This window comes from Manacus vitellinus, unplaced genomic scaffold, assembly GCF_001715985.3.
Source record: "Manacus vitellinus isolate BGI_N305 unplaced genomic scaffold, ASM171598v3 scaffold_6_pilon, whole genome shotgun sequence".
NCBI lineage: Eukaryota > Metazoa > Chordata > Aves > Passeriformes > Pipridae > Manacus > Manacus vitellinus.
In genome coordinates this window covers 33,149,030-33,171,896 of record NW_021940750.1, presented here as the reverse complement: position 1 = coordinate 33,171,896, position 22,867 = coordinate 33,149,030, and the positions used below count along the sequence as shown (strand labels likewise).

Here is a 22,867-nt window from a genome sequence, read left to right as displayed (position 1 = left end):
TGCTCCCTTTGCACAGGGTATAGGTTTCCAGTAATGTGAGTTCCTGCTGGGCTCTACAATAGCCTTTCCAGAAAATGTTAAAAATGTGCATTGCATTAAAAGGTGAATGAAGATGAGCCAACTGGCTTGCTGCTAGCACAGCAAGGCAGGGTACCACCAGGGTGAGCAGGGCAGAGAGGAAATCCCAAAACAGAAGCAAGGGGTGTTGAGCTGCCTGGTCTAGGAAGGGCACAAAGGAAAGAGACGGTGATGGCAACTGCCATTGGTGTAAACCTGAATTTATCTGTGTAGGAGCATGTGCTTGGAGTGCCTGGGTGAGTATTTACATGTCACAGGATGAAGGCAATCTTAGAGTGGGCTTCATTCCCTGTACTGGTGGTAGGACACGCCCCACCACAAATAACCCCTTGCATTTTTAAACCAAGAAACTGTGGATACAACCTCTTCTTCCAATCGGTCCAGTATAGGCATTTAATAGGCTAAATGGTGTAATACATCTACAGGACATACATTAGTCAAGTATTATGTACAGGTGGCATTTTACAAAATTAGAAAGAACTGAAATAGAGCAAAATCCAACAATGTCTTACTCCATAAAACTTCCTTTCTGCACTACATGAAGTATTCTACAAGCCAGACTAGAAAAATATGACTGAATGTTTTTTTTTTCTTTTTAGTTTCTACAAAGCTTTTAATCCAGAAAAAAATACAAAACAACTATTGAATTTATTAGAGAGACAACACTTGCACACAGACAAAGTAAGTGGACATTCATAGACCTGCAAGTTCAATAAATAGGGCTTGTTTGTATAAAACAATTTTCTCTCTATCTTGCTCTCCTGTTTTAGGGCCTCTGGCCCATGTTCAGAAAAATAAAAATGGGAGGAGGAGTTTGGCTTTGCATGGATGTTAAACTGAGGCCACACAGCTTTAGGAGAAAGGTTTAGTTTGAAGCAACCACTTCAGGTAAAATAATTCAGGGGAGAAGTGCAAAAGAGGGGAAAAGAAAAGAGGAGTAATTAGGCTGGAAAAAGGAAATCTGGGATTTCTATATGGGCTGTAGCTTTACACACACAGATGAAAAAAAATAGTGCTGCTTGCATGGTGTGTTTTCAGGTTGTATGTAGAATTTTGTTGTTTCTTTGGGAAACTTGTTTAGGGAAGTGCCATTGACCTCAGGTGGAAATAGGATAAGGGCCATCCAGAGCAGGAAGGGAGGGAGCGTCTGAAAGCAGATAGAGAGCACATAAAATTGAGGGAAGTGTTTCAAACAACTGTTTTTCCTTTTATAAAGCAAAAAGCAAATTAAGTGATACGTCTAACGTCATTCCTCACGGAGCTGGGCAGATGCAGATTGGAAGGAAATCACAGAGCTAAAAATATGTCGTCACCGCTGTTGTTTTCTCCCTTTGAGAGCTTTGTAAAACTTCTTGACATTCGATGCAAAAGCAACATTTAAAGAACACCTCCCATCAGCCTGGCCACCTCACCAGCATGGCTCTTCTCGTGCCCATGGTGGGTCCGAGCTGGTGACCTCCCCTCACTGCTCCACTGCTACCCCAACATGTAGCTTGAGCTTGTTCTTGCTTCATTGGCTTTGTCAGAAAACTGTCACCAGTGAAGGGCGTGATAGCAGCCAGATTTAGGAAGTGTTCCTGAAACCTTCAGTTACTCTGGTGAAATTCAGTGCTCTGACCAGAATCCCACTCACCTGACAAAATAATTCTGTGACAGTGTACTCAAGAAAGTCTACATCAAGAAGGCAAAACAAATTGTTTTATAGGTTGAGAGAGCAAAGTTTAACTTAAGTATCACATTATACTGTACTACACTGCTTATAAAAAGGGTCCTAGATCCCAAACACCCCAAAGAATGAGCTATAGTTTTGTACATAAATTAATGTTGCTTTGAAGTAAAATAGTCTCTTCCCTTTGTATTAAACATTCATTGCACAGAATTCTTTGTGAGTAAATATATTAAATTTGGTTGCTAAGAAGTTATAAACTTATTAATACATCTGGCCAGTAAATTTTATTGACCATCACAAAATTAAAAGTTGCCATTAGAGAAAATTATTACTGGAGAAAAGAAAGTACTTGGAAGTCAGCTTAGGAGTTAATGCTGGAAGGAATCCTGTTATTTCATTCCATCTACAGCAAGCGGCTTCTTCTGGATGCAACGTTAATTAGAAGTACAGACCCCATCCAGCCCTGCAGAGATGGAGAAAGCCAACCTCACAGCTTACGAGGCACTCATCACCAACACAGTTAAGTCCCTCTGAGTACACACATTCTCTACCCCCACCAGCACCATCCAAAGGGTTTTGAGCTGAGATAGATACTTCTCCTGGGACACTGGGAGGGAGTCTCTTGGAGGTTCCCGTGCAGAAAGGGGTTCACATCTGTCAAAATGACCCCCAAATTCCCAAGGAAAATCCACTGGAGGCCAGAGGTGTCCAGAGACAGCTTGTCCTACTGTGAGCTCTGGGCTCCAGGAGGTGACTATGCATCCAAAGCCAAGGGGGCTGTGAGGGCACCCCTTGGCACATGTGCTCCCGCCAGCAGTGCCACTGGGGCAGGAGGGAGGCAGGTGTTTGTCCCACCACCGCAGCTCTCCTCCACCCTCTCCTACTGCAGGTGGCTCAGGGGGAAACCTGAAGCCAGACAAAATGAAGGACAGGTTTGGGATGTGCTAGGGAGCTCCTACCACCTACCCCCTACCGCTGCCCAGCTTGGGCCAGGGGAGGAACAGATGCATCTCTGCACTTGGGTTATACACCAAACATACCAAAGAAGAAATGTCACAACAATTTCTATTAACAAGGTGGGACAAAACCAGCCCTGGGGGGAGCAGGAACCATCTCATTGGCTTTAAGGGAGGGAAGTGCTCCCCACCTGGACTGAAGTGTGCACGAACAGCACGATCCACCCAACCAAGCCCACCCCAGACAGCCCCACTCCACAAACACCAATGACTAGCTCATTGTTTCATCAATGTACAGAGAGAAAGCGCTTCCAAAAGGCATCAGCCTTACTGAAAAGGCAGCTAAGGAAAGGCTGGTTCATCCAAATTTGCACAGGTTAGCCAAAGGGAGAGAACTGCTCTGGGCTGCCCCGGGGCGGCAGCCAGGAGGCAAACCTTGCCCTTGCGTCTCTATACAAAAGTTACAAAATCAACTGGTGACATTATATTACATCTATTGTCCATAATATCACAGTGCTAGTTTTAAATGGCTAAAAAAAAAAAAGAAAGGTTTTAGATTTAAGACATCCTTCCTGCAGAAACGCAACACCTTTGTCCTGCTGTTGATATCTGAAAGCAGCCTTTCTCGAAAAAGGTAAAACCAATGCAATGCACTAATTGAAATGAGGAGCATCTTTTCCTTGACAGTCTCATATTTCCTAACACATCCCACTGCTTCCCAAGGGAAAATTAAACAAATAATATGAATCCCAGCCTGAAAATCAAAATGTTAAAAGAACAGTTCTAAAGCCCAGACGCTTCTTTAGGTACTAACTAAATAAAACCCTTGCAGATTTAAATACAGATTACTTTGACATGTCTTCAGAGTGTGTTAGCTTTCCAACAACATTCACAATGAAGTTTCACTTCTGAGGCCATGGAGTTCCTATTCATGCTCTTCAGTTCTGCTTTCCAGGGTATCTGTACTGTCTTCCACTTCTTGAGCTGGGTGTGCTAAAGTATCTGCAAAGAAATGGCTCGTCAGTATTTATTTCCCCAGATAGGTCCAACCTTTGTTTGATTCCCTGCTCCACCCAGCAGTTGATTCATTAGGGTGATTAGACCTGATATGAGCATTTTTCTCTGCTTGCAAACCAGTAGTTAAACCTGGAGTAGGGAATTCTGAGTGCATCACAGTCTGACTTTACAGAAAACTTGAGACCTCAGGTCAGATATTAGTGAGGTGAGGTGATCCCTATGGATACCCACCGCCACAGGAACACTACCTGCTGTCTGAAATCTGCTCAGACTGTCATAATGAGTCTAACATCAAGGCACAAAAGCAACACAGAGGCCACAGTGTGCAACCTGGAGGTCAGAAATAGATTTGGTTCATATTTCTACCTGAGTGATCAAACTCTGTGGTTGTCACCACTCAGAAACGCCAACTGGAGTAGTAGGTGATTTTACACTTCAAGACCATTTGTCAACACCCCTTTGAAGGGAAGTGAAGGTGCATCTTGCACCCCATCTCCTGGCTGCTGTGTCTGGGCGTTTGGGTGGCAAATGCTGGTACACTGAAATGGAAACCGGGTCACTTTTCAAGAGAAAAGGATAGCGGCTGAGATGAAAAAAAAAAAAAAAGGAAACAAATAGATCAGATCCACACTGGAGCACTCCCTGTGCAAGCTACAGTCCAACAAACTCTTATCTTTAGCCATATTTACTATTGACATATTTACAGTGACACTGCTAGTCATAGCTACATGTCTATGAGCTCCTGCTGTACTAACACACTCCTGAGACATCACAATGCTTTGAAAATTTGCAGCTGTTAAACACTTTGCTCCTAGGATAGGAGACAGGGAGGTAGATACATGCTGTTGACCAGGATTTCTGTTTCTGAGCGTGAACTGCTAACACGCAGTGAACTGTCTGTTGGCCATGAAAGTGGCTGAGGTGGATGAAAACACCATGTGCTTATAAGCTACAAGGAAATTTTCAGTCCACAGGGCTCCTTCTCCAGTGCAGGTATTTCTGGACATCTTCAACTACCTGCAGTTCTTTGGTTCACTGTTAACTTCAGTGCACGGCATGGTCTGAAACAGCTATTTTCCTATGGGGAACAAGGATGAAAATTACTCATTCAGACCTTCCAGATCCATCTGCTGCTGCTGCTGCTGCTGCTGGACACAGGCTCTTTGGTCACCGTGAAGACCCTTGTCCTCTGCTGATTTCAGGTCCTCAGGAGGCCAGCGCAGCTCTCCGCTCTCCACCTCCCCGGACTCAGTCGGCTCCACCACGATCGAAGGCAGTCTTTTGGACAGCTTGGGGTACTTCTCACGTGAGTCTGGGAAGGCCTGGGGAGACATTGGGAGACATCAAAGCCTTGCCCAGGGATGCATATTCAGAACAAGAGGAGTACATCCTTTCTGCATTTGACATGCACTCACATGTCCCTTAAAAAATCCTCTTCAAACTGGTGCAGGGGAACAGTCCTGCACAGGGAGGATTTCAAAAGCAGCTGAACCCAGATCCTTGCTGGACAAGCATGCATGCAGAAGGGCTATAGATCTCATCATACTCTCCCCTGTACATCTGTCCCTTCCTGAGCAAAGAACACACTTTGCTTGTCAGTGTGTTGAGCAGACAATTGCCTTGTGTGATCCGACGCAAGTGGTAAAAATGGAGACTTTGGAGACAAAATTTTTTGTGCTGCCAAACACTCATGTTTCAGTTCTGATGGGTTTTTAGGACACAGAAGTCACTGCTATAATGCTAATCTAAATGGCTGCTGCAGCCCTTCTGGCTGCTGTCCTTTCATTTTGATATGATATTCATGTTTTCTTGCAGTGAACAGTCTATTAAGAAGCCACCATTCTGTAGAGCTATTTTCTGTAATGTGAAACACTGTATTTTATGATGCATTCATGCAAAACAGGGAGCCCCAGAGATGATTTTTACACAGAGAATGGTGCCAGCTGTTTATTTTCATATGTCACATTCAAGCTGCAGGTCAAACACTACACCGTGGTTAGAGCTTGAAGCCGAACTAGGTCTTTTTACTGAAGGAGGTTGTAACATGTAAAAGTGCTTTCCTGTTTTCAACATCGCTGGATCACTTAAATCTCTCAGGGTACTTTGTTTTGAACTGGGTTTTTCCTGGGTTTTTTGGAGGAAAAATCATTCCAGCCCCTCCAGGACATTTCCATAAGAAACTCTGTTGTTGCTTCACTGAAACCTTATCTCCTGGATTCTCAAACTTCTGTATACCTTAGCTAACAAGCTGCACATCTCTCAGTGCTAGCTGAGTTTTATTTTTATTTTATTTATTTTATTTTATTTGTAACAGGAAAATCAAGATGGATGCAAGGGGATCAAACTAGCACTTGAGAGCAAGAACAATCCCAGTTTAACTTCAGATGCTGCCACAGGTTTGCTGTGTGCTGGTGGGAGCCTCCCCACACACCTGCAACATATTCACCACTGAATCTGGGTCTCTGGTTAGACCAAACACTGCTGGTTATGTGAGCCAGTCTCAGCACAGCTCCCGCTATGAGCACAGGCAGAAACATGCAGATATTCCCTAACCACCACAAGAGTGGGCACATCCCCTAGGACAGTGACAGGGATCTGGGGATGTCATAACCCACTGGAGTTGTTTGCTCCATGGTTTTTGAAACCTTCCTTCATCTCAGCAGCTGCACTCCCTAAGAGCCTGGGGTTTAGCTGTCCCACTTAGCACCAGAGCTGGCATGGGGAGGCAAGCCCTTGGGAAGGGCTGTGCTTCTAGGAAGAAGCAAGCACAGTTTTAATACTGTTGGGATGTCTGACTTCTGGAGATGGGGAAGGACAACAAACCTTATCCTCACACCCTCACTCCCCATGGTAGCATTGTGAGGATTCATGACTTTTTGCAAATCCATACAAAGGTGAGAAATGTTGTGTATTACTGTCAGTGTTGCAAAGTGAGATACAATTAGGAAGAAATTTCTTTTGTGAGAAAGCCCCTTCAGTACAACTAGACCAAGTGAATCACCAAAGGTAAACCTTTCTGATGCCTCCCTGAGCTGCACTCACTCATCCTGACCAAGCAATGCTACTCATGCTGCCTATTAGAAAAGTTCCTCCCAACTTCCTATTACACAGCCTCCTCCTGACCTGTTTGTAATTTGAAAAGACATTTCCATGGCAGCTGTCTTGACTGGAAGGAATTTTTAATAAGTGTCTAATACAATCCTGCTATTTCCAAATATGAGACAAGGTAAAATCTCCTTGGCCAGGACAGGACCAGAGATGCCCCTTGGGACCAGTGCACTGCTCTGCAGAACCACAGAGCCCAGATCCCTGAGCCTCACAGCTCAGCTGGCAGAAAATAACCATAAAATTAGGGGCAAATTGCTGAATTTCCTCCCACGGCTGCACATGCAGGTGACAGTGACCTCTTCCCCTGCCTGCTGCGCAGCCTGTTCTGGTGGCAGAGGGCTGCATGACAGCCACCCCATCCCCAAGCCTGCTGGTAAACCCTGGTTTTCATCCAGATGAAAATTCTGCTTTTTCATCTGCTTTCTGAAGCCTGAGGAAATTAAACAGAAAGATCTAAAAATGTGCTGAGAGCCGATTGCCACGGCTGCAACAAAATTTAGGAAAGGCACCTGTGCGGCCTCAGCCTGACTATTTTTGTTTGTGTCATCCTCATATGGTCTTTCCTCACACCAATCACATAATGTTTTTTTCCAGCAGAGCCCAGTATTTACCATGTCCCTCCAGGAATGAGTCAGGACTGGCAGGAAGCAGAGCTGCCTGTCGGGCCTCACTGTGTTTTTCTGCGGAAGCTGGAGTGTATGACGAGTGGGCAGGAGACTGCAGGAAAAGAAGGACTGGTCTCCTGGACAAAGTGCTTGGAAGTTGCTGGAAGAAGCCTGCTTTTCCCACTGAGTCGCTGACTTTGCACTACATCTCATTTCTATTTGATTTTTTTTTGCCTTAGGTGGCCACCACTAAAGTGTGGATGGTAGCACCTTCTTCCAGAGGTGAAAGGTAAAGGGAGCTGGGGGAAAAACTCTGGAGCATATGATCAGAGACACCATAGAACAGCCCTGAACACATAGGTGGAGCCAGGGCTGGGAGAGAGTTTGGGCAGCATACACTAACACAACAGTGAAAACCTGGAACTCGGTGAAAAAGTGCTCCTTAAGTGAGCAGCATTTATCTTGTGCAGTTGCTGAGGCATGGGAAAGCCTTTGGTACGCTCTTTAATTGCACAAAGGCTTTCATTACATGCACAAGTGATCCAAGTGGAATTTGCAAAATTTCAGTTCTGACTTCCTTGGCTTTCAAATCCTTGATTTCCACCTGGAATAGGCTGCTCCTAGAGTAGTTTTCTGAGTCTGCTTTCAATGTTACACCTTGTGTAGAGGAGCAACTCAGGTCCAACCAGAACACATTTAGGTGGTTTGTCCCTGATACTGACACAGAATCATGAGCACAACCACAGAGAGCAAACTGGGACATGGGGGCTGTCACAAAAGGGGCTTGGGACATCGTGATCCACCCTGCTGGATTGAGCACCGCGGGCAGGTACACGAGTGGGTGTCTGAGACCGCCTGGGGACAGAAAATGCTCTTGCACCTGCCAGCAAATGGCCCTGACCAGTGCTGCTGCTATGATGCCACAGCCATTTATGTGAATTACACAATCATTTCAAATGGTCTCTGTCCTAAAAAGGGAGCTCCCTCTGAGCCTGAGGAAGCTCAGCTTATTACAAGGATGCCGTATAAAAGCTGGCTGTGGCACAGTACTGGCTGGATGTCTTCACTGCACAACAGTTGCTCAGATCCAAACTCTTGGTGACAAACAGCTGCTTTGCCTGCATCCCTGCAGGATCCAGGCATCGCTGCCACTGTGCCCTGCAGACCTGAGAAAACACTCTTGCCAAACTTCTACCTTTCAATAATAAAACCTAAGTGGGATCAAACATGTATTTCAGGGCTTGTTTTTCTGGCAGCTGTTCTTTACAATTCAACATCTACCTCTATGACAGTTATTGGTTGCATTAAATTGGTTTTGATAAGCAACTCGGATACTTTCCAGTTCTGCTAAAGTTACCTGGCTTGAAGGGCCTCCTTCTTCCTCAGGAGTCTGGCTGAGTGCGAATTCCTCCATCACTGGTTCTCGTGTGTTCATCACCTCTGTCATGCTGTGAATATTAAAATGGAATGGGAATACTCAGCTCATGTACCATGGGACAGCAGAGAAGACCCCAACAGAGTCCCAGAGTCAACAGCTGGAAAGTGGGAGTCCTCCAATTTTATTAGTACCCAGTTTATTACTGATAGATGAGCTCAGAAATTGCATCTGTTGACAAAAACACTTACTGGTGGAAATATCAGCCTTGAATTAAATTCTTATTCTGATTCTTCATAATGTCTTCAATATTTGCTCTTCCCAGATGTCTATTCCATTTAGTCATGAGCCAGCACTTATTTTTAAACTGTTAATTCCAGACAAACCAGCTGTATTGGTGTCTAAGGACCAGATTTTCAATAGTCTTTACTCGCCTGAGTGTTCAGAGAGGTGTTGAGTGGGATTTTCAAATGCATCAAGGAATGTTTGGCACCTAAATCTCATTTAAATCAGGGACTTAGGAATCGAAGCTGCTTATGTGCCCACTAGGCATTCTCCTGTGCCATTTGGCACCCAAGGCACTACAGTGCTGGCCCTTGAGCTTGCCTTGTTCTGCTGGGCCTTGCAGCACTCCAGAGCAGAGGGACAAGAACTGGCTGCAGCCCTTGCTGCAGGGAGCTCAGCCCAGCCCGTGCATGGGTAGCTGCACATCTCTATGGCATTAGGATTTTCCTCACACTGCAATTTATAGCTACAGCATTCTACCGGAAAATTTGAGGATGCCTGAGAACTCCAGAGTGCATATTAAGTGCGTAGGAGCAAACAGAGCCTGACCCACTCTGACCTAGAGACTGAAAGGGCCACGTTCATTTTAAATGTGAATATATCAGCCCTGGATAGATTTGGCAGCGGGCTTTCACTCTCTTTAGTTGGCATTCATCAGGTAGAGCAGTTAGTGGCTGCTGGAGCCTCCTGCAGCACGCAGAATGTAGGCATCATCAATTACACCGCCCTGCCACCTGCCACAGCAAACACCCCTTTAGGCACGACTAAATGCTGCCATTAATTCTGGTCCCGCTTCACACACAAAAGCCTTCTTTGTAAAGGCTGCTCATACTGAGAAATGCCAACTACAACATCTTAAGGATAACTTGTTTCAGGCTTACATTACCAATTATTCCACAAAACTAAATTTTACAATATCTGCAATTACTACAAAACCCTTCACAATGACTTTAATTAGCTGTAGCACGGAGCAGCATGATAGCACAAAGACTTTAACTCCCACTGCATATTTAAAAAAGAGCACGGCAGACCCAGAAGACACTCGAGCTCAGCTGTGGACCAGGACCCAAGCCCTTAGGCACCCATCAGCTTAGGGAAAAACCCTGAAGAGACAGCCTGGGACCCAACCAACACTGAATTAATCCACACACTTCCTGGTACACAAACATGCACACAACAGGAGAGCAGAACCAGGCTCTGAAACTTCACAAAAGGCTCAACCAAACTCTGATCTGGGCACCCCCCAGCTTATGCAGCCTAAATTTTCCCACAACCATGGCACAGTAGAAGAGGGACAGATTCTGCCCGCTAGGAAGAGAATTTTGACTCCCTTGCCTTGCTTGGACCTGTATCACTCCCCAAGGACACCACAAATCACCTAATCAGTAAAATACATAGATTTTTCTGGACACATGCTTTTATTCTTGAAGCATCCAACAGGCCATACCACTGGGCACCTGTGAAAAATAACACTGAGGGAACGGTGATCTGAAACAGGAGACCCCTTCCCAGGGTGGTGACTGTGGGGCCAGCTGTGCCAGCTGTTCTTGCCACACAGGACAGCTCTTAAAGGAATAGAGATGTGCCCTTGAACCAAAAAGAAAGTAGCACTCCCTCCGATACCTCCTGCCTCTGATCATCCCTGGTGTTCATGCCGTTCTTGCCTTTTTTTTTTCATTCTGGTCCTGGTCTCTTCCTTGGTCCCAGAGGGATCCTTTTGCATCCCTCCTGATGCCCCTCCAGTGCTGCCTCTGCGAATGACCTCACCAGGCAATAGCAGGACTGTGCTCTCCCAGCCCAACTCTTTGGGAAGAGCTGGTTTGGGGGGCTTTCACACCATGTGTTGGCAGACCCAGTCATGAGCCTGGAGGAGCACTGGGCCCATCACTCTGACCATGTCCAAGATGCACACCTTTCTTTTGGCATCCTTTTTGGGGTTCAGTGCCCCATTACCAGATGTCCTGGATTGCAAGGAAAGGGAAATGAGAAAGTGTGTGTCTAGATGGAAATAATCCTGGAGCCTTTGTGTGGGGTTGGTATTTATGAAGTGTGGGTCTTGGCAACAACAGATAAGACATGTCCCACTGCTGTGTGTCCCAAGGGTTGGTCTCTGCTAGCCAGCAGCAGACTCCAGCAGTCAGTCGTAGCTGGCTGGTTTATTTTAGCAGCCTTTCAATGCATAGCAAGGGTTTACAATATTTTTCTGTCCTTGTTCCGTGGGACATTAGAGATATACATCCACACATGCACTGTCAAATGTGTCATATGAGCTCAAAGATGTTGTTAAGACCTCACGAAATTCTATTATTGAGCAATTACAGGCTCCGTGCTTCCCTAAGACCACATTATACCCTGCAGATTATTTCTAAATGACAAAGACAAATGATTTGGGCTAGAAAAATGGTGACAGTCCTGCCAGTGTTACAGCAGATGCCTCAGTGAATCAGCTCCCAAGCTGTTGAAGCCCAGGCCATTTCACAAAATCTGTGCAACTTAAGGCTTTGATTGAATAGGATGGCAGAAGTGATTGTACTTGATGTGTTTCAGAAAAGAACATGGGGCCATACAATTGGCAAAATAATTAGGCTTTAACTGGAATAGATTAATTGTTCCCAGTCTCCACTTAAAAACACTAAAGGAATGCAGAAGAATCTATATGGGCTGTGAAAACAGTGATGCTTCTAACAAACCTAACTAGGTGTTCAACATTAAAAATAACTAATGCAAAATAATTGTGAATGCCACTGCAAATCTTTCACCTGAAACTTCAAAATCATTTGTAGAACATCACTGAACCGTTTATAAACCCACATAATCTGAAAAAAGGGGCTTGGTGCTGCTGCTTAGGGCTTTTTAAACTGTCGTAAGGTTCATGCGCAGAATTTTTTACTTTTCAGCCAGTGTTGATGGAAAAATATTAAGCCGCTTTTAGTGCTGCTTTTATGTGAAATGTACTAACATACAACAGAAAAGTGGGTGATACAAACAATTATAATAACTACAGCTCTTAAATTCGGTCTTGCATTCATTTTATGTATGATAGATGCTGGTATCACCAATGACATACAGTAGCCATAGTGATGCAAAACAAGGCAATAAATAGCATTTACAAACAAAGAATAAATTCTGTTCTGGCAGATGAGTCATCTACTCTGAACCTTAAAATTCTTGTGGCAGTGAATTAAGAGACACATTACTTCCCCTAGGTTAAATTAAGCACAAATATACCAATTAGGAGGAAAAAAAAAGCAAAATCTCTTCTTGCATTTCTGTGAGAAAACTACATTTAGAGAAGACTATCTTAAATGCAAGTGCTACAGTTGCGGACCCACATTATGCTGATCTTTTTCCAGAGGCATGGAGGAAATGCAGAGCTCACTTTCTGCTGCTTGTGATGGCACTAACAAGGTCAGTAACATACAGAGCAATATACAGGCTGACAAGTGCCAAACCACCTCCCATGAGAAAGTGCTCATTTTTATTTTAGGTTTTGAACAGAGGGCAAAACTGACCTGTGAAATTCCTGGGGGCAAAGAAGTATTTGAATGAAAACCAGCTTCAGGACTCAAAAAAGTGCAGCACTTATGTGGCTATGGAAAATAGGCAGGTTGTGTGATGCAAGCAAGGATTTCCTTAAGGAGATGGGAACTAATACATTTTATGGGACAAGCTAAGCCATGATTTGGAAGAGCTGTTACCCGAAGCAAGAGTCAGTTCTTGACATGCACCAAACTGAGGCCTGATCCTGGCCAGAGCATGAGGCTCTGTAGAGGATAAATGGCAAGTAGAGAGCAATGACAGAAGAGAGCACGTTACCTTCAATCACATCAACGGATGTTGCCTCCAAAAACTGTCCTTGCTGCAGGCGCTTGCGTCGCTGATGAAGTGTCCTGCAAACTGTCAAATCCTAAAAGTGCCTGAAAGAGACAAACACAACAGAGTCAGAGCTTGTGACCAAAGGGACAACGCTGGCAGGGACTGGTGTGAAAGAGTACTACCAAGAGCTTGCTGCAGAAACTCCTGCTGTCAAGGTCTGTATCATTTTCTATGCAAGATGGGATTTGATCTCACTAAGGACAAAGCTCAGAGAGCACCTTCCGAATTACTGAGTCAATTAATGTTCCAAACCCATTCAAAGCTCTTAGCTGAAATAGCTCGCAACCTGACTCTTTTTGTGATGCTAAACCTTATTCCTTAGAGTGAGTTACACAAAAACTGCTGAAACTGGGACACTCTGAAATTCTCCCATACAGAAATTTTAATGATAGCTGGAAAATTGGAAAATAAAAATGTATTCCCATATCTGGCAGGATCGGTTTGTTTAGTGAGACGCAGTTCAAAACATCAAAGAATGAGATTCCTGCTCAAGAAGCTACTGGTCAAGACACAAAGAAGACAACATATGCTGAAAGAAGGATACATTAAGATTACATTACTGCATGGTTCTTTCAGAAGTCACAGGAGAACTGATTTTTTCAAAGGTCTACTCCAATTTGAAAGTAATACTTTGACTGGTATCAGGACAGGGAGCCTGCTGAGCAGAGGTGAGGATTCCACCATTTCAAACTGTGAGTCACTGATTTCTGATGACTTCTCTGTCAGAAAGCCTTAGCTGAAAAGCTTGAGGAGTTACAGTGCTGAAATATAGTCAGTATCTTGGCCAGAGATGATTTTCTGAGAAATTTGTTTAGCCCTACAGCTTTCCAAATATATATTCATGCCAGCCACAGCTATTTCCTTGGATGGGAAAAAGGTGTTTTCAGTGAAGTGAATGGCACTAGTGTATATATTTTATATCCTCCAGTGGTTTGGATTCCAGCCCAAATGATTAAACAAATCTACCTGCTCTGGAAGCCTACCAAGATTTATAACACTGGATTAACTGCACACTGACTTTATTCAAAAACAGTGAGAGACGAAAAATTGTGCATAGCATTGTGGAGTTTCTTCTCATGCCACAGGCCATGGTTATTGCAAATTAGGGAAGCAGGAAATCACTTCTCCATCCCCAGGATTAAATTCAGAAGGTTTAATTCTTGTCTGGCAATTTTGCTTTCTAACCAATGACCAAACCAACTTCAGAGAGGCTAATGTTTTGTCCCTTAAAAATTCATGACTGCATTCAAGGCTTGTCTCTTATGAAAATGAGAGAACATCTGATACCATGTTTTCCAATACTCTGGGAAGAAGATTTTTATCCCACTACCCATTACAAAATCTCTGTTTTTAAACCTACAAAAATTCCACATGAACTTGTCTACCTTCAATGTCTCCTTCAGAAAAGACTGGATGTAATAAGAACAATTACTACACTGAGTCACCTGTAAATGAGAGACAAAAGGGTTGTAAGAGATTATAAACCAGGCACCACATGGCCACTGGTTGGAATCCAGGCCAGGCCACTTGTTATTTAGAGATATCTTCAGATGCCTGGTTAGTAGCATATAAGGATCCATGCAGTACTGAATGAACTAAACCCACATCTGTTGCTTTCCAGTCTCAGCAAAGGACTTCTGGATTGAATTGACCCAAGCCCAATCCCCTCTCCAGTGTTTTGGGCAACTCTCTCCTATGGTGCATGCTGTGCTGGAGAGGGGACGTCAGCCCCTGGTGCTCAGCACTTGAAAGCTGTAATAAAAAGAAAATCAATTCAGGACTGCAGCATGAAAGAAGTCCCTTATTCCAGCCCCACAGCCCTATTTAAAAATAGAAAACCTTCTTCCCAGTCAAGATTGTTGTAGAGTTCATTGTTTCCAGCGTACAGAACTACCAGAATGCACTTAATCTCTGAAGAGAAAATACTCACTTTACCTACCTAATAGATGTGATTACCTTCTTTGGCTGACACTAGAGGAAACATAAACTAATACCCTTCCTCCTGTGATACTGCTTAATCTTTTAAAAACAAGGCACAGCTACTGAGACCATGCAACAAATTTTACTGTAATGGAAACAGTCTGGAAATTACTCAAGTAAAGCATTTCTCTGCTTATCTCTTCTTGTCCCTTCTCACTTTTACACACCTTTGCCTTCCAGCCTGGAGCCCACTTGCTCAATGCACCCTCTCCCAACCTATCTATCTTCTGCCACCAAAATAACTTGCCCTCCTTTGCCTCAGCTTGGTAACCACCTTCTTCTCTGGCTCCACGAGTACCAACACGGCTGTGCTGCCATTAACAGTGACCAAGTCAAGTCTCAGAGACCAGTGACACTGCCTGGCCACCCCTACTCTGGGCTTGCAGAGCCCTGCTATACCTCCCAGCAAAGAACAGTTGATTTAGGGACTACTCCAATGAGTTAGTCATGTCTTGCCTCTTTAGGAGCCGTAGCACCAAGCAAGGTAATCATAAGGGAACTGTTTTCATCAGTGAGACCAATCAACACTTCAGTGGCGGACCCTTTGCCCAGACCAAGGGCCCTCAGCCCATACAAAGGGATGGATTTCCACCTGTGCTGCTTGCCATGGGTCACAAACCCAGGCCCAGAAAGGTGCTCTCTGGGCTTCTCTCCCGCTTTGGAAAGCATCTGGAACACATCGCATGTTTGGAGCTTCTACATCCCAAGGACACAGTCTGTCCCAGCAGCATGGTTTCACAATGCACAGGAGAACAACTGGCACGAGAAGCAGAAGCAGGATGTTGGGCAGCAGTTCTGGCCAGCCAGGGTGTGTGGAAAGCCCAGCCCTGCTCTCTCTCCTCAGATATGCCTGGCCTTGCCATGCAGGGAGAGGACTCTACCATGCACAGCAGCAGAGGTCCCTTTCTGGGATAAATCCACTGTGAATCGCAAAGTAGATGTTTTCAAGGCAAGCATTCTTCATTGGGCAAAACAGAAATAGGAACTGGCCACAGGCTGCAATCCTGGAAGCCCACAGGTTGTCCACTTGATAAAGGAGCACTTTTCAGAGGCTCTGAGCCCCAAACCCTTCCCCAGCTGGCAGCAGCACCTCCCAAATCAAGGCACTTCTTCCTAGAGATTCCTCCTACTCTGCAAGCATCACATCTTCTCCCTGAGGTGCCCCAGTGTTGGAGACAATTGGGTGGCAGATGGAGACCTGACCTCAGGGTGCCAGCGCTGGTGCTAGATTAGCAGGGACTGTAGGCTGGCCTCTTCCTCTCCTGGGCTTCCCAAATCAATCATTCCCCCACTAAGCAGTCATGGAAATATTATGATAACATCCAAACAATACCACATTGAAGGTGCACCTTCTAAAAAGTAAGTGTAGATAGGAGGCAGAAATTGGCCTTGAACCACTGCTCCACTGGCAAATCTATCATTTTCCTGGCACGTCAGAAACGGGAGCCGTCCCCTCCTTATTTCAATGGGACAATCCCAAGGGCTTTACCAGCCCTGTACTTAAATTGTGCTGGATAGACGCCCCCCATGTGGCTCTGCTGGCTCAGCCTCGTGCACAGGAGCACCACAAAGACGGAGCTCCGGGTGCTCGCCCGCGCAATCACAGCGCACACATGGCTCCCGCTGATTCCAGATAGCACCTCAAACAAACCGGGAGTTCAGCCTTGGGCATCCGGGCCCCCCCTCGCCTCACCCCGACACAGCCTCTGGATAAATGCAAACTTTCTTTCATTCAAGGAGTCGAGCCTTTGTATGTGCTACAAAAAGAAACCCCTGCTATTGATTACCAGGAAAATTGGGGCAGGGCGTGCACAAGAACAGCGTTAGGCAGGAGGAGCAATGGTCTACTGCTTGCGTTCGGCAGAGTGGAAAATTTTGATGGGTCACAGTAAACCCTGCTCTGCAAGTCCCAGTAAACAAACAGGCCCAAGGAGGTTTTGCCACCCAGAAGAAGAAAGGGTTCCTTATTTGGGCCACTCTGCTGCAGTCAATCAGGCTGTCAGTTCAGCGGGGGTGGATGAGTGGGAGATCTAGGGCAGAGCTACAGTTGTTGTGGTGGATGAAGCCATGAAGGGTTCACGTCCATGCAAGGAAACATCAGCTGGCATTTTCTAAGGCCAGGTACTTCTGTGGATCCAACTCTTCTATGTTTCAGTCTTCTGTTAGTGTCCTAGGAGGACAGAACTCTGGCTTAGACCCTTACAGGCTGCCTGGATCATCCACAGGTAGGACCATGCCCAGTACCTCTGGATGGGACAACAGCTCCAGCATCTTGGCACAACCCAAAACAAGGACTTACCTCAGTGACACTCCACAGCCTCCAGTTTCTGTGACTGCTACTGAGCTCAGCTTTTGGACACTGTGGATAGGAACTTGGACAGGGCCTTTGTTTCTCCTGGTTGTGCATTTGTAATGGATGCACTTTATGAAGTGTCGTGGATTCCATGGGACCAGCAAAATGTAAATCACCCCATGGACCACAGAAGACAAATGTATGAACTCCTATTTAAACCTCCCACTTCTTTTTGGATGCAAATCTCTTTCCTAAGCAACTGAGAAAAGTGCGATATGTGTCAGAGTCTGGAGACTAGAGATCTGTTCTGTTCCCTCCTTTCAGAAGCTCTTGTCTTTGGCCACCCACGCAGTACTTGAGTTCTGCTCTCCACAGGCCAAAGCTGCCTTCCTCTCCTCGGCAGCGTGTGCTCCGCAGAAGATGTCGATCTCTCTCAGGAAGCAGTGAGATGAAATGACTCTCAAAGTGGAGGAGCAGGCATTTCAGCATGAGACACAGCACGTAGTTTGGGAGAGTGAAAAGGGGTAGGAGGCTGCTATTTCCAGACCGTGCTGCCTCTCTCTGCTAACTTCGTGGCAAGCTGCAGTTTTTACTGTTCCTGCTCCAAAGAAGTTACTGGGGTAAATATCACCCTGGGGAATTTCTCAAACACTCATCTGTGGACTACCAACAGTACAAAACACAGGCTTTCAAAGGGCCAGTACTGGTAGATGACTCTAACTCAGCCTCCTCGACTCCTGGTGTTGCACAGTGAGGCATTGGGGAGCCGCTGTTCTTCGTATGTCCTCAGCTCTTGTAGCGCCATGACTACACACAAACCTCAATTTCCAGTTTGCTGTAGTTGTCCAAGTTCCTACCGGCCCTCTTGGCAAAAAGGACCTAAAAACTTGATTTGTAAATGGTCAAAGAAGAATTAAAAGGAACTAAAATGTGTCTGTGTTCAACTATCACAATTTTTAAAGCAATCTCATGATTTGGGAGATGATTCAACTCAAAGCTTTCTCAAATGATGTTTGCAATGCTGCTTGCTACGGTGGATTCTTCTTTTTTTCTTTTCTTTTTTCTTGCCTGCTTTAAAGAGGTTCATTTATTTCAGCTCTTTGATCTCAGCACTAAACTACCTGGGCTTCCTCATGGAAGATGCCACAAGGGATAGGTACGGCAGGGGAGAAGAGGGGGGCAGCCAGCCAGGATGCTCGGAGATAGGGAAGGGGAGCAGACAGCCAGGAAGAATGTGTAGAGCAGTGGAGGGAGGAAGAAGCAGAGCAGATGGGAAGAATGACTAAGCCAGCTCCTCTGAATGCTGGTAGACCTCGATATCGTGGAAATCTCCACAGAGCCTTCATGGAACCGTGTGCCAAGAGAAAGTTTGGATTTATTTTTCTAACATCAGATTCAGCAGCTAATTGATGTGAGAGGACCTCATTAAGAAAACAGCCCCATCAAAATTAGAGATAAGCCTCAACAAGCTGTTAAATGTTTTTAGACGTATCTCTTCTGGTACTTGCTGTGCAAATACTCTCTCATCTGAGAACCTGCTTTTGGTATTGGAAATGCCTGCACCGAGCAGAGCGATTCTGAGCTCTGCTCACACAGTTAACCTTGTGTTGGCTTTAATTTCTCAAAACAATCTTACAAAGCCAGCACCTTACATGTTACTCTACCATCCCTTCTAACTCAGAGCAATCATTACTAAAGGCTCTCAGAAAGAAATGGTTTTGTTTCTGAGATCTTCTCTGAAAGATGTCATTTCTCTCATCCCTCATATTTCACACCACAATTGTCCCTCACCTTGCAGCACTCATGGGAACTGGTGGCAGATGAAAACTGGCTTCCTGTGCTTCTTTCTACTATTCCCTAGGTATGTCTGGATAGTCCTGAATTCATGCCACAGTCCCATGAGCAGATGAGAGGGGAAAAAACATCTCAGAGCATCAACACAGAGTACTTGATTCTTAGATTGAAATGTCATGGGAAATGGATTGTGAAATGTCTGATGTCTTTCTGGCACTGTGAAAGAATACTTTAAGTAGTCTATCACTGGGCTCATTTCTAGGTAAAGGAGTAGGATAAGAGGTTAAGTGCAGTCAGATGGAACAGTATTTACTTAAAAGATAAATTAATTCTCTCCTTATAACTCTGTGGAAATTAGAATACGGTGCTATCAGTGCAGTAACATGATACAATATCAAGCATTTCTAGAGAAGTTAGAAAAGCAAATGAAGTAAAAGTGTTAAGATTAAAAAAAAAAAAAAGAACAGCAAACAAGAACCTACCAGACACTCCTAAGAGAACAAAGACAATGAAGTGACTATTAATATTGCCTCTTGGCAATTAACAGCACAACTGCAGGTGTCATGATATCACAACCTAACACCATATATGCAGCTGTTTTTAGCCCAGGAATTAAAACTCTGTCACCCAAATTGAATTTCCAAGCATGGGAAGTTGCCCCAGCCCAAGGTGGAAGATATGAGAACACTGTGTCCTATCACAGTAGGAATGGGTAAGATGGAGGATGAGGACAACGCACAGCTAAAAATAAAGGAATTATTAAAAAAAATAAAATTCAGGGTTTTTTTTAATGAGTCATTAACACTGAAAGCAGATAAGCATTAACAAGGCTACGAGTCTTCCTGCCAACCAATTAACATTCACCTTCTGGATCTAGAGGTTTCCTAAATATTTGCACAGAGGCAGTTTATGCATGTGCATGTCAGAGACAGAACTCAGCTGAAAATTCAGGTCACATCTTACAGAAGTTGCAGTGGTCTCAGCAAAGAAGCTGGACTTGGACTATTTTCTCCTAGTCCCATGGGGATACGGGCACTACGAGGTAAAATGCTGTGGGATCAATCAATGCACCCTGATGAGAAAAGAGGACTGTCCTGCTGGACCACAGCTTCTTCCACACTGGTATGTGCTTTGCAGAGGACATGCTCTCTTCAAACCATGAAGGAGAGGTGGTCCCAGCCCCTGAGGACTTGCAGTCAAAGAGGGAGAAAGGCTGAGATGAGATTTTAAGGACCTGTTGGTATCAATCAGTCTACTACATTGTACCTGAACATTATTGGCTGGCAGCTCTCCTGGGGTTTGCAACAAAGCCTTCCCTTGAAGACTGAAAATGCAGGAAATTGATTATTTTACAGAATTTTCCAGAAAAAGTACACATTTGAGGAGCAAAGGGATGGGCTATTGCTGAGGCAGATGCTAGTTTCCTTGAAGGCAGAACTCTTCCTGCCTTGCATGACATAGGATCTGTCCCAGATCAAGACTTCTCTGACAGACCTCTCCAACACAGAAGTGGTTAAACGGGCTCAAACAAAGGGACATAATTTCAGAAATGAGAAAGAAGGAACAATTTCAGCCTCTGACACGGTGGGGTTGGTACCTGATCTATGGAAAAGCCTGTTGCTTAATACAAAGAGATCATTGTGAGAAGGGAGGGAAAGTAGTGACTAAATTTGCACATTCATTTCTTCTGCTAAAGTAACGTACCAAAGACGTTGGAGGAAATTCCACCTGATTGACAAATTGTCAAGCTAGATCGGGAAAGCAAGGAAACTGGGTCAAGTCATTCCCTGTTTGCTTGTTTTCTCCCTGTAATCATAAAGTTGACTCTGAAAACATGTTTTTTAAATGGAATATTAATTATCGAAATCCCGAGCTGTGAGCTGGATTCTTTTCTGGGCACAAAATTTGTTGCTCATTAAAACTAAGAGATGGAAAACACTGGCTTGAGCCTGGTTGTGTGTAGGCAGATTTCACTGTTTCACCTTCCTTTACATAAGGAGGCATTGTGCAGCAAGCCAGGCTACAGGGCAGGTGTGAACACCAGCTCTGGGTTCTTCAGTAAGATGTGAACCTATAGCCAGGAGGGCTTCCATTGCTGTATTGACTGTAGAACTGCAGTAAGGATCTCAGTCAGGAAAAGACTAATGGAAACAAATTTCTCTCTGTGTATTGCTTATTGTGGCTGGAGGGGTTAATGCTACATCCAGGCTAACCCAACTCCCCTCCACGACTGTAGCCATATTCAGAGATCTACAAACACGGCTCTGTCCCAGATGAAAAGAAAATTTTTGTGGTATGTTCATTTGGCATCTGGAAAATACTCACACCCCTTGCTCAGAGTGAAACATAGTCCTCATTTACAGAGCAAAGTAGGTTCTTTCATTCTCTAAAAGTAGTCCGATGTGTGGTATTTGCTACCTGATGGGAAATGCTGGATTTCAATTTTCAGTTCAGCTCGGCTGCAAGCAAAAGCATCATTGTCTTAAACTTGCGCTTTGTTAGCCGCTTCCTCGCCTCAAAAGTTGCCTTGGAAAAAAAACCCGGCATAAACGAATAGATGAGGCGATCGCAGCCCACAAACCAACAACTCCCTCAGCGCTGCGCTCATTCATCAGGATTCCTTCACGCAGCCCTTTCGGTTGAGTGATGATGATTTTTTTTAACGAGAACCCTTTCTTTTTTTTTTTTTTTCAGTGAATTCTCTTTAACACCCTTTGCTCGAAAAAAACCCCAAGCATCCGGAGAAACAAGCCGCGGCAGAGGCGCGCGTTCTCCCTCTCCTTCCCCTATAACTCCCCCCAGCCGGGCGTGGGACTGACACCCTTCTCCCCGCTCCGAGCTCCCGCCTCCCGGCTGCCGACCCGACCCGACCCGACGCGACACGACACGACACGACACAACCCGGCACCGCACGGACCCGCGGCGGGACGGGCGCTCCGGGGGCTTCCGTGCCCCGCGCCGCCCCGCACCGCACGGACCGGACCCGCACCGGACCGGACCCATCGCCCCAGCGCCCGGCTCCGCCACGGGCGGCCCGGCCCCGGCGGGGCTGCGAGCGGGGCACTCACAGGTGGCAGCTCTCCCCTCTCCGCACCCCTCCGATCCGGCGGAGACCCCCGCCCCGCGTCCCGGCTCACCGGCGGCAGGCGAGGCGAGGCGGCAGCCGCCCGCGCCCATGCACGGCGGCAGAGGGGAGCCGGCAGCTCCGTCAGCGCGTCCCGCATTCCTCCGGGCCGAGGCAGCCTGGCACCGCCGCCGCGGCACCTCCGCCGCCAGACCGGCCCCGCCGCGCCAGCGCGGGGAAACCACTCCCCCGGCAGCGCCGGCGCGGGCGGTGCAGCCACGGCCCCGGCTCGGCTCGGCTCGGCCGCCCGGCGGGGAGGGGGCGCCGGAGGCCCCCGCGGTCCCCGCACTTTCTGCGGACGCGCGTGGAACTGCCCGGCTCACCCAGCCCCGACCCCCGCGCGGTGCCGGCTCCGCACAGCGCGGGACAGAGGTCCCGCAGGGGGTCACTCTCCGGAGCAGTTCCCCCCCCCCGTTCTTTGCTCACGGGCGTGGGGATGACGCGGGGCTCCCGAGCTGTCCGTGCAGCAGCCCCTGCTGAGAAAACGTCGAATTCAGGAGACGCAAACTTTTTTGTGGTTCTTTTTGGAGGGGTTCATTTTTTGCGGGGGGGCGGGTGCTCCACCCTGGGGTCAGTTTCCCAGCTGCATCCCCTGCCCGCGGTAGGGACACGCTCTGCCGTGCACAGCATTCCACCACCTGGCCCCCAGGGGCTGCAGAGCTGGGGCTGGCAGACAGTCTATGCCAGGGCTGTGATAAGGGGCTCCC

The 22,867-nt window shown here is 46.2% G+C and overlaps 1 protein-coding gene across 1 annotated transcript; it reads right to left on the bottom strand.

Moving 5' to 3' along the window:
* Positions 1 to 444: 444 nt before the first annotated feature.
* Positions 445 to 22,121, bottom strand: LBHD2 (LBH domain containing 2). The gene is made up of 5 exons (XM_025896101.1): positions 22,105 to 22,121; positions 12,910 to 13,010; positions 8,791 to 8,881; positions 4,835 to 5,042; positions 445 to 3,705 (listed from the first exon to the last, which is right to left on the bottom strand). The coding sequence occupies exons 3-5, from the start codon at positions 8,878 to 8,880 to the stop codon at positions 3,629 to 3,631; spliced, it is 375 nt and encodes a 124-aa protein (XP_025751886.1). The 5' UTR covers position 8,881; positions 12,910 to 13,010; positions 22,105 to 22,121; the 3' UTR covers positions 445 to 3,628.
* Between the last annotated feature and the right edge of the window lie 746 nt (positions 22,122 to 22,867).